Consider the following 12,535-nt stretch of genomic DNA (forward strand, 5'->3'; position numbering starts at 1 on the left):
AGCATGGAACAAAGTTTAGATTTCAGGACAGTTTATTGCATTTTTGGAAACCCTGCTGGTGTAGTGGTTAAGTGCTACCACTGCTAACCAAAGTCTCGGAGCAATTCTAATCCACCAGGCACTCCTCTGAAACCCTATGGGGCAGCTCTACTCTGTCCTATAGGGCCACCTCTACTCTGTCCTATAGGGCCACTATGAGTCAGAATTGACTTGAAGGCAATTTTTTTTTTAATGCATTTCTTGAAATCACTTGAGAGTTACTGAAGCCACTGGCTTAAGACCGCCTTGTCCTATGAAGAAACTGCTGCCTAGAGAGATCAGGGACCTTCCCTAATGTCACCTGCTTAGTGGCTTTGAGGTTGGGCTCTCCAGATAGTAAGGTGAATTCTAGCGCCACGTCCCACAAACATCACAGGCACATTGACTCGTCTGTTCATCCCAATCTTAGGTCGCACTCAGTGTCAAGTTTGCTCCTTCCTCGACAGTTCAAATTTGTTCCCGCCTTTCACTCAAACAGCTGCAGGAATCAGATGAACACCTCTTTTTACACCAAGATAAATCAGAAACGTAAGGAATGTTATATATTTATATTGCATGTCTTAGCCACTCAGAGTACTGCCAGAATTAACAGAAACCTCCACAGAGCTGTTGCCAGGGCACCAGTACTGTGTTATGTGCAGTCAAGCTCTTGAAATCCTCCAGAAGAGCTAACAGGAAACATGCCACTACGCTTGTTTGGAAATTGCAAAACATTAACTCATTCAATAAACACTATTTAAGCATGAATGCCGTCTAGTATAGTGATGAGCTGAATATGCCCTACCAAGTAATACCTTGGGCATTACTAAACTGCCCCATGCCTCAGTTTCCCCATCCATAAAGGGGATAATAAAATACCCACCTCATAGGGATGCTGTTAGGATTATTAAATGAGCTTATTTAGGGAGTGTAAATACCCAATACATGTCAACTGTTGTTATTGTATAGGTCCAGCCTGGAGGGAGACTCTGGGTGTTATACAGAGGGGTTTGGGTGACTTTCTTTACACTGGCGAAGTTTATTAATTATGGTAGTAAGATTACTAATCATGTAGTCCCCTATTTATGACAGAGTTCTATTCTCATGACTCCATCATATATTGGTTCTGACATAGGTCGAATACCTTTTTCTTTTAGTTTTCATAAATTATTGCCTTTTATGATCGGTATCTTTAAAAATCCCATCTTTGAACACCTGTGAGTGAACACCTGAGAATGCTAATAACATCAACAATGTGCTGCAACACTGCACGTAGCATATATTACTACCAATAAGATGTTAAAAATATATACTAAGTGCGGTTTGTTGGAACTCAAATTTTAAGTTTTGAGACTCCACGGAAGGAATTATCTACTCATAACTTTCATGTAGGGCCAAATTTATGGTAATAAAATAGGTAGCTGGGAAGTTCTTTAAAAATTTGTGCATTTCAAGGTGACTTTTTTCCTAAAAGAATAGAGTATTTAACACAAAAAGCAGTCCCACGTAGAAACAATGAACCCAAACACACGTTTCTGGACAACCTCTTCAGAATTTCACCAAATTGCTGACATTTCATTCTCAGGGGCTGAGGCCGCTGGCTCCTTGTGAAACTCTAGGAGGGAGTTCCCATGGATGATGGGGCCATCTAAAGGCCACTTTGAAAACTACAGGCAGCTAGGATTTCTTAGCTACTTAGGCATGGTCCAAAGGCCAGAGACATTGACATCACCCAGGAGCTTGTTAGAAATGCAGACTCTCAGGCCCCACCCTCTATCTACTGTATCAAAACTTGCGTTGTAACAACGACTTTTAAAGGAAAACGGGAGCACTTTTATTAAGGTCATCTGAAAGGGACCTAGCTTTGCAACAGGTATCTTTCCAACCCCACTGAAGGTGGTCACAGCCTTCTACCTTGAAAACAATCTTTGGGTAAAAACCAAGTCTTTATCTCCAGATGAAGAGACAAACCTAAAATGTAAAAGAGAAACTGATGATATTCAAGAACATAAAATGAGTGTTTCACAGCTCATCAATATGCCAGTGGTTCCTTTAACATTTACACCATAGAGCCCTTGAGGCACCACTGTGGACTAAAACCTGCCACACCAAGGTTTCCGAATAAAAAGCACAGGGAGACCTGAAGGAACATTTCTGGCACTGAAAACAGAGAACAGGGCTCAGGGGGCTCTGCATCTTCGAAACTTTACAGCTCCGCACTTCTGCGGTCAAACCCAAAAAACCTAAACCCACTGTTGAGTCAACTCTGACTCATAGTGATCTTATAGGACAGAGTAGAACTGCCCCATTGGGTTTCCAAGTCTGTAATCTTTCTGGAAGCAGACTGCCAGATCTTTGTCCCATGGAGTGGCTGGTGGGTTCAAACCACCTACTTTTTGGTCTGCAGCCAAAGCGCTTAACCACTGCACCACCAGGGCTCCTTCTGTGGTCAGGGATTCTATACACATCCTGTGTCAAGCCTGGATCTCTGCCTTTTCCGTGAAGGCCCTGCCTACCCCTCACCCTTCCGACTCCAACCCCCCCCCATTCTTTCTGCTCCTTATTTTCCTTTCAATGAATTTACATCACCCCTGCCGCATTTAGTGCCTCGGGTCTCGGACCTTGGACCTACTGGGACTAGACTCTGACAGAAAAGACAGTCATTATCTCGGTGGCACCCAGAGCTCCCAGCACAATGCCCTAAATGTTGACTGAAGAAAGATCAGATAGCTATTTGATACTGGGATTTATACAGCAGCTTTCAAGACCCCAGCCATGCCCCACCGTGGTAATGACCATTCTTGTCCCTATTTTACAGAATGAAGGCTGTTAAAAATTGGTTTATTAGCATAGACACTATGTAAAATTAGCCAGTAACGGAACCCTGCCCTCCCCACTCCCAGCTGCCTTTCTCAAGCTCTAATACCAGTCTTCCCAAAACGGCTGTGGAGCAAATGAAGCCTGAAACCTAGCCTGGAGAAGGATTTGCATGCGGTCAATCAGTGAAGACCATGGACCAGGCCTGTGCCTCCCACATGTATTCAAGTACGGATGACAAAAACGGGCACAAATACGCTGCAAATCAATTTAAATTTTAGGTATTTCAGCGCAAGCAGGTTGGGAATTAGGATGCTGGATTTCTATTTCAAAAGGTAAAAAACCTGCAGGTCCTAAGAATTATAATCAGGCAACTGGCCCTCTCTTCCATGCTTCTGTGGTACTAGGCTGGTGACAAGCTCTTCAGGATTCGGAATTCTTTATTGCTAAGGAAGCTGCAAGAATGGAGTCAACTACTACACATACAAAAAGCACCTAAGAACTTTTCTATGGAAAATCTTGGTACAGTCACAATCTGGTAGGACCTTTTGGCAAGGAAATTTAAATCTTATCCATCAGGTACTGTGAAACAATCCCTGTGGATGTTTTAAGTGGGCCCAAAAGGATGTAATCTTCTGTCCCCTATCAAAAGGAATAGAAAACTAGAATAGAAAACACTGCAAATAACCTGAGAGGGGGAAAAAAATTAAGAGAAAAAGATGATAGATACATCGGTGTTTATTAAAATCTTTTATTTTTTTTCTTTTCAGAATTGAACCCATGGAACACACTAGAAACTTAGGTACGCATCTGTCTTGGTGTCTTACCAAGTACAACCTCTATTTGCGCAACAGCTCCGAGGAAACCCTTGGCAGAGCAGTACAGAGGGCGGCGGTTCCTACACCTCCCTTTTAAGCAAATAAATTAGCTTCCTAGTAAGTTCCCCCAGATCCCCCCACATTTTGTGTTTGTGAGTAACACCTTGGTTCCTTAGAAACCTGTGGTAGTAAAGTACCCAGTCCCTACCTTTTCACCACCCAGACTTCAGAAATAGAGGGGGAAAAACAGGCCTTCTCCTGCAGAGTGAGTCTCACAGAAGTCAGTCTGTGGGGCGCACCCAGAGCTGTTCACTACATGCTTGCTGAATGAATGGTCTGCGTCACTTAGTGCTTGCTCAGACAACCCTGTACTAGCCTACCTTCAAGTCCTTCGGCAACAAAAGCCGATGTCTCCCCGTGTCCAAATACACTTTCTTGCTAGAATACATATACAACCATATATATACACACACCGTTACTCATGTTTCCTGAAGCTCGAGATCACAGGATGCCTCATACAAGATAGCCACTGACGGACACTGTTTTACTCACATTCAGGTGCGGTCAGTTACAGGTCAAACAAGAATACAGGATGGCAGAGAAGGGAGTCTGAAGGAGTGTGGTAGATGGGGAAGGGAGGCCAGAGGCTTTTCTTCTTTAAGAAAAGAAAGATGGATTTCATGGGGAAAAACACATTGCCTTCAGGTGACACTGAAGAACTGCCATGTAAGTGATTCATCTTTCCCAAAATAATATGTAATGGATCGACCCGAATTCTTCCACTTCCTTCTTACATTCCATTTGACATGGTAACCCTGAATGCAGACAGGGAGAAATGCCTCATTTATACATTACTGAACAATACTCTAGGCAACATCAGATCCTTCTATTTGTTGTTTTGCAAAGAAAAGTTATTTACGCCCCTCCCCAAGCCCACAATATAGACTCATATAGAAGGAAATCTCTCTACCCACATTTCCCCACTCAAACTTCTGAATAAATGTTTTTTAAGAAGTGGGAGGAGGGCATGAAGTGGCAGACAGTTCCGCTTTATCATATTAAAGTGGATCCACGTCTACCTTTAGATGTTAGCTAGGCACGCCCAACGCAGGGCTGATCAAAACCGAGAGCCTTTCCAAGAGATCCTTTTCGTTGTAACAGCACTAGAATCTAATAAATAAACAAACCATAAGGAGGACAGTATTACAAACTTTTTCAAAAAGACATCTACCTCTTTTTTTTTTCCAAATAGAATTCAGTGTTCACGAAATTTAGGGTTGTAAGCTTGGTTTCCTCCAAGGTTTGCCTAAACATACTTTTCCAGCTCAATGCAGTCCTGACTTAGAATGTAAATTTCTTTCTCAGCTGTCATGCTGTACCACTCTATGAGTTTAATTCTAACTTCATCATGGGTCTGGACACCTTTTAAAACCATGAGTTTGAAATCAGTAGGGAAACAGAATAACATGATACGTTTTCTTCAACTTTCTAAAGGATGAGACCTTTTTCAAAGTAGCTTTCCCATTGCTTTTTCCCTTGGCAGAATTTTCTGCCTTCAGCGTTATGAATTAAGTTCCCAGTTTGGGAATGGTTCTTTACTCATTCCAGTGCAGCATACTCAAGGCATCACGTGTTTGAAAAAACACTAATCCCCAATTTAGTTCAGCTGATGTTTATCAAGGAGAACACAGCTCACAACCTTCCCACTGCCTCCCTCCAGCTGTCTCCCAGAAGCTTTCGGGGCAGCACTATCCAAGGTATTCTCAAGCTGAATTGTGAATTTCCCCGACACACACAGTAAATGTCCCTAAGGTTAGAATCAAAGCTCCCTTTTGTTAACACTACTTCAATGTTTTGTGCTAGTATCTGTCTTTTTAAGTTCAATACTCTTTTTTATAACTCAGCCCATTCTATGCCCATCTCCAAATGTATATACACAGTACAAAAGTACCCTAATTTCATGCTCTTTTAAAGTAGTTACAGGTTACTCAGTTATCTTTCAATGTGAGATAATTGGGGAAAAGTTCTAAAGCTATTAAAAGTGTGGGTGCCTAAAACTGGTCTCCAATGATTGACATTAAATTTGTTCAACCACACTGTTTAAATATGGACAGAAGTGCAAAACCGGAACAACGCCCAGACAAGATGCAGGAGAAACACGCAGCTCTGACACACAGGTGAGTGGCCACACCAGGCCTGTCCTCCTTGGCCCCTGATTTTACTCCAACTGTTTACCTGTCAAAATCACTTTGCGAGAACACAAAAATAAGCCTGTGTTCTAGGCACCTAGAGTTTGCAAGTGCTCGGAGGAGCCGGGAGGGTGCCACTACATCATGGGTTCAGAACCAAGATGAGACTAAAGGGTGAAATTAGGGTTTGAAAGAAATCAAAATCTTAAGGCGCCTCATGGCAACCTCTTTAATTTCTAGGCTCAGAAGACTAAAATCTCTGTTTTGCTCGGTCCAAATCACGAGCTAAGTCCAGACACCAGCAGGGCGCGAGCTGTCATCTGTAGAAGTAAGCTGGCTTTTCTCACAAGGGAGGCACAAACAGGGTTGCCAATTTCTTGGGAACAGCAGGTTCAATAGCCAAATGCCTTAAAGGCAGAGGTGGAAATTCATCTCAAAAGAGAAATGAGGATGGCAGAGATCACAGGCAACCAACCTCTCGTTCAAGGTATTACTTCAGTTTGCTTTGTTAATTTAGAAAGAATTTGCCTGCTTTGGGCACAAGGCGGGAAAAATAGTCTCCGTAAGAGAACCATGCTTGAGATGTAGTAGTATTTTCTCTAGGGACAAATTCTTGGTTAATTTGGACATAACCATAAGACTACAGATTTTACTTAGGTACAGAGTCATCTTTGTTTTTTTCATACCTGAAGAACTTAAATACTGAGATTGCTAATGATCTCAGTATACGAGTCAATCATCTCCCTGATTCTGGTCCTACGAAGTGAGTCTCTCTCTCTTCTTCCCTCCCCTAAGAATTATCAGAAGGAATACTCCACAGCTGGTTAAAACATCTGTTTTTGCCCTTCTTTCTAATTCTATTCCCTTAATATATATCCCCTCCAACAGAAGTGCTATTCTGGCTCAACAGAATACAAGGTTTTATTTGCTGCCACTCCTTAGGAGGCAGTAAGCTTTTCAATTTGACTAGTTGTGGTAAAAAAAGGACACGAGATTGCAAAGTATTTTCAGAAAATCCACAGTGTGGAGAAAGGACTGCAAGGTTCAACTCAAAACACACTCCAGAACCAGTTTCAGCAAAAACCTACCCAAATGTTATGCCTCTATTAATCCTTTGGCATGGGAAATTAAAAGTGACCAACCACAGCCCCCATTGCTAGGATGGGCGCACAATGCCAAGGACGTCAGAAGGTGAGTTAGCAGGAGCAGCTCCGTGGTCTGACACTTAGAGTCTTTGCTTTAGTTTCTGCTACAGAAAACACCAAAGACATCCAAGGCCACCTGCCCCTTATCACCAGAACGTGCTGCTGGCCATTTCAGCCCATTGGAGAGGGTCTGGAATTGATTGTGCTGTTTCTCTATCTTCATAAAAAGAAGTTTCACGTTATTTTGTGTTGAGAATTACAAGTGGGAGAGAGGCATCCTGTCTTCCACCAGCACAGTGTCCGCCCCGAACTGGTCAGTGCACTGCTTCACGGTGGCCAGGACACTCAGGAGTCGCTGGTCCACGGCGTCCAGGTGAGGGTCAGAGAGCACTGGGACAATGGGGTCATGGGCCATGGCCGATTTTAAGGCAGACTTCAGCACACCGTTCTTTAGGTAGTTCAGTCTGTTCCAAGTAGAAACCCGAATGCTGGAAGGAAAAGGTTTAGAAAGGGTTACATAAGACCTCCACTATCACATGGAGCTTAAAGTTTGCTTGGCAGACAAAAGTAAAGAAATAATTATGTAAAATATCTCACCTGGAAAACTTGTTTCTGTGTTACCTCTACATTAGAAGTCACATTACCTCATTTTCACTTTTTTTCTGGGTAATTAATCTGAGACACACACAAAGAGTGTACATATTTATGTTTACTGCAGTGCTATTTGTAATAGGGAAAATGGGAAACAATTTGAACATCCAACAACTGGGAAGTAGTTAAATAAATGTGGCTTATCCATTCAAAGGAAACCAAGTAGCCTTTAAAAACAGTTTTGAAAATTTGATGACATGAGAAAATGCCTATAATACAATGTTGGGTGGGGAAAAGAAGTTAGGAGGAAAAACCTGTTTTACTCCCAATCTGTGGGGAAATAAATGCACAAGATTAGAATAAATGACACTACAATGTTAACAGGAGTTACCCTTGGATGTTAACGGGTAATTTTTATTCTTTATATGTTTCAGAGTTTTAAAAAATTTCTACCATTAATACTACGTACAGGAAAAAAATCTATTTTAAGGACACTTATTTTCCTTAATTATTTCACCAACTAAGGAGGATCTTTTGTCTCAGCAGAAAAGTCTTTTTAAGTTAAAATAATTACTGGATAAAGTGAATTACTAGGTATGCAGAAGTCAGACTGCATGAGGCTCCCATCCTGCAACTATTTAAAAAGTAAGGAAGATGGATCTGTGCCCAAAGCGCGGAAGGAGCAGACAAACACAGACGCAGCACAGCTTTGCTACTCTGAAATGGACTCCGAATTTCCAGGGCATCAGTGTGTCCTCTCTGTGCTAGGTTAATAGTTTATTGCCTCTCAGTCCCAAATTCACCCTGCAATGTGTGCTCTGCTACAATGGACACCATGGCTCCTGGTAAGCTTCCTCAGCAGAGGGACACCGCAGGACGAATGGGCTGTCCTGCCATTCGTTGGGTCTGTGGTGAGGACAGCAAACACAGCAGCCTGCCCCAGCCCCATGCCCAGAAAGCACAGTCCCTCAGTGACCTTGCAGCCTCAGCCTGCCTGTGAGAACCTGCCTGAGGGCTTCTCAGCAAGGAAACCAGCGCCCTGAAGGCCACCTGCCCCCACTGTGCTGCAATTCCCTCTGCAGGCTCACAAGGGTGGCCACGTGTGGCCCAGAGGGCTCACCAATTGCTGAGTGCCTGGATGCTGCCTGCACGGTGGGGCGCTGTTTCCTGCTTCCCCAGTACCTGTGGACCAGCTCTGGCCCAGCAAACTTCTCTGCTACCCAGGGGGCTGAACTGCACCTTCTCCAATGAGGTCAGAACCCCAACCTGGGGAGCGGACCTCTTCCAAATTTGTCCTTCCTTGGATACTCTCCCTCAGCTCTAGTTTTCTTTTATTGCCTGGTTACTCTTTGTTATCAGTTAAATAATTCTTTCTTTATATTAAACTTAACTTGTTTAACCCACTGAGTCTTTTCCATTTTTGACTGGATCAGGCTCATAAACTGACTATTAATAAAAAAAAAAAAATAGCTTCCTTTAAGGCCAAATGCAATTTTTGGATTGTAAGAGACCTTGGGTGGTACAAACGATTAAGCACTCAACCATTGGCCGAGAGGCTGGCGGTTCGAAACCACCCAGAGGCACCTCAGAAGACAGGCCTGGCGATCTGCTTCCGAAAGGCCACAGCCTTGAAAACTCTATGGAGCAGTTACTCTGACACACATGGGGCCACCATGAGTCAAATCAACTGGATGGCATCTAACAACAACAACGACAACAATGCATCACTGCTTCTCAATATTAATGAACTAAGCGTTGCCTGGGTAAAATGTTACTTTTTATAGAATTTTGTTGTGATTAAAAAAAGGAAAGAAAAGAGAAACAGACCAGTTGCTAGAAGGGCAGTCTATGGGATGGGGTGTCTCTGGGAGTTGGCTCTTGGACTTGCTTCTCTATCTAGTCAAGTAAGGTGGATCCCAGCAGACTCCTGGTGCTCAGGCTTTAAAATTATACCCGCAACGACGATCTAAAGAAGCTCCTTAGAGCCCTGTCATTTTCTTGATTTACTTTTTAACATTTTATTTTCTAATACAGACTTAAAAAATATGAAATACCTCTCGGAAAAGTCAGTTACTTTTGGTTTAGACCATTTAAACCAGAGATCTGCATAGTCCAGGCGAGACACGGGGAGTGTAGGAGAGGACCTGACGCCACAAGTCTCACATGGTGCAGCTCCCTGGGACACAAATTTTACTAGAAGATTTTTTTTGGGGAGGGGGGAAGGACATTATATTTTGATATTTAAACAAACATGGATTATATATTACTGAATAGACTGCAATCTGCTATTCATACAAAACTCAAAATGTATTCTGAGCTTTGGGTTACCTGCCCTCTACCTTTCCCTGATCCCCTGTCCCAGGATCTCTGGGGGCTCTAGGCTGAAAAAGAACAAAAGCACTGCTCAGGTACCAGGACGTTTTCAGGCCAAGAAAACAGATGCACTGATAGCAGAGCCTGGAAAGGAAGGGAAGGCAGCAAACGTATTCGCTGTGTGTAACTTACATGCAACACTGATAGAGAGGGGCAAGAATGCTTCTCTCATCCAGCGAGGGGTTCCCAAAGCTGAAAATTAAATGAAAACTTGGTGAATTAGGTAGAAGCACCAGTTTCCTTCTCAGCATCAAAGCAATCAAATTCCCTTCTTAGCATCCAATTCTATAAGAAAACCAAATGTGATCCTAGATAATTTCATGCTTCAGCAGCTCAAATCACTTAAATTAAAAATAAACAGGGCATGACCAATTAGACACAGGATTCTCAGTAGTCCATGCTGAAGTATCACACAACAAATAAACCAATTTACAAGGACCCTTCTTCCTACCAAGATATTGTAAGGTGCTGGAGCGTAACTCTGGTAGCACGGTGTGGAGCTAAGAGACTGAAAGGAGAGCCCAAGGCCCCAAACCTGAAATGTTTTAAGGGGTAGGGGGAGGAACAAAGGCTATTCAAATCAGATTCCACAAACAAGCCCATGGTAGTTACTTGTAAAAAGAAGTTATACTTGTTTCTACCCTAAAATTACCAACCAGAAACGATGGGCATTATTCTATTCTGTACGAGTAAGGACATGAACAGATTCACACTGGTTTCAAGTTGCTCACAGAAGTTCAGAAAAAACAATGAGTCAAAGCAGATATAACAATGATCTAAGCAGTGACTGAGAAAAGGAGAGCTGAATCTGGAAAATTGTCATGTCACTCTTCCACTATTCCCCAGGAAGCTCATCTGACTAATGGGAGGGGCCTGGTAATGCTTAGTGCAGCCCAGGCCCTCAGACAACCAAGGGCAAGGGCAACTATTCCAATGTATACTTCTACAGCACATACAACCTTTAAAAAAAAGATCATTTACAAGTAAAGCTAAGATTTTCCAGAATATATGTAGCACCGGCCACTACCTGCTTTGCCGTGAGATGGGGCGAGGGAGGGCAGTGTTTGCGGACCCCTCTCACTTTCCATAGCTGCCACCACCTTTCACAGAATGTAGGGCACTTGGTGTTCTGCCTAAGTTGGTGGTATCATTAGCAAATGTTGTCCAAGCAGTCTTTGCTGTGGACTGAAGTCTCGGCTTATTCCCAGCACCAACGTTAACAGAAATGACCTGGTGCCTGGACAATTCTGTGCTCCAGGGAATGATTTTATCTAGCAAACATTAAGTGTAACTCAAAGTCTGGTATGTAACTGGGCACCATCGAGAATGCAGAGAGCAAACTGGAAATACACTCCAAATAGTTCAACAAAAACAAGGACAGAAAAACAATGTCCACGTAAATAAATAAGGACATTCCATTTACTCAAAATGAATAAGCTTGTCTTACTCAAGATCAAACTAACATGTCTTTATATAAAATCACTAGACAATTGCTCTCTTCCCATGAGAGTAAAAAGTCTGGGCCTAGGCTGCCATAAAAAATGCAAAACATCCTATCAGCAAGATGGGAGAGGAGTGCCAACAGTGAAGACCTGAGCAGAAAAGGGAAGAGTGTCTTCTGTCAATGGTGCCCTGGATGTTTTCCAAGGATACCCTAGCGAGTCTCCTCCTTGTACAAAGAGAAAGCCCTAACTGACAGGGACGGTTCTGCCAGTCCTACCTTTTGGCATTATCAAGAAGGATGAGCATACTGGCACCTTCGTCATCCTGAAAGCTCTCATAGTGATGGCGGTCAGCATTACCAATCAGGTAATCAAAGACAGCTGTGTCAATGATGTCCAGGAGGCGCGGGCCCGAGTCATAAGGGGCTGTTTTCTTCACAGCGTCGCAGTAGCTCTCATCATATTCCCACCTGGAGGCAAGCAGCATCACCAGGGTTATTTACTGAGTGCAAACACTGTATCTGGCAGTGTTTAAAACAGAGAAGGCAGATTCTCTGCCTTGCAGGTTCACCTCTGATGCCCACAGTCTTTGCTGGTCAGAACCCCTGGCTCCCATATGGGATGGCACCTGGCCAGGCACAGGGGAGAATTACGCAGTGGCCCACAGGGGCATTTACCTGGCCAATTTGCCCTCTCGGTAAGTCCTGCCCCATGGGTGTCTGTGTTTCTGCAGAGGCCACACATCTGGAAGCCAAAGCGTGACAGATCCCTCCATCGTGTCTCCATCGGCACAAGCTGGCTCTGTTTCTCGGCAGTAGTAACACTTCCCATAGAAACAAGTATTGTTTCCTAAAGGAGAGGAAGGAGCCAAATACACTTAAGGAAAAAAAGGAAGATTCCAAATTCTCCCCAAACAATGCAGCAAAGATCCTGAACTAACTACATTTCAAACGTTTATGTATTTTCTGAATAGGTAATAAAAGCACATGGTGTAAAAAATCAAAAGGTACAAAAGTACATGTACTAAAAGGTAATTCCCACCCCCCCACCACCCCTTGTCCCTTCTACCCAGTCTCTCAAGAACTATTATCACCAGTCTTTCTGAACTCACTTTAATTAAAAGAAAGTAATGGCCTCTTCTC

The 12,535-nt window shown here is 43.2% G+C and overlaps 1 protein-coding gene across 4 annotated transcripts in view; it reads right to left on the reverse strand.

The window, feature by feature from the left end:
* Positions 1–3,570: 3,570 nt before the first annotated feature.
* The window catches only part of FAM20B (FAM20B glycosaminoglycan xylosylkinase), a 46,329-nt gene continuing 37,364 nt past the window's right edge, over positions 3,571–12,535 (reverse strand). For all 4 annotated transcript variants that reach the window (XM_003410871.3, XM_010590987.3, XM_023549231.2 and 1 more), the window contains exons 5-8: positions 12,071–12,242; positions 11,672–11,863; positions 10,084–10,143; positions 3,571–7,475 (exon numbers count right to left, since the gene is read on the reverse strand). In XM_003410871.3, the coding sequence (XP_003410919.1) occupies positions 7,244–7,475; positions 10,084–10,143; positions 11,672–11,863; positions 12,071–12,242 (656 nt within the window). In that variant the 3' untranslated portion in view covers positions 3,571–7,243. The remainder of the gene's footprint in view (positions 7,476–10,083; positions 10,144–11,671; positions 11,864–12,070; positions 12,243–12,535) is intronic.

Source organism: Loxodonta africana, chromosome 25 (assembly GCF_030014295.1).
Source record: "Loxodonta africana isolate mLoxAfr1 chromosome 25, mLoxAfr1.hap2, whole genome shotgun sequence".
Lineage (NCBI taxonomy): Eukaryota > Metazoa > Chordata > Mammalia > Proboscidea > Elephantidae > Loxodonta > Loxodonta africana.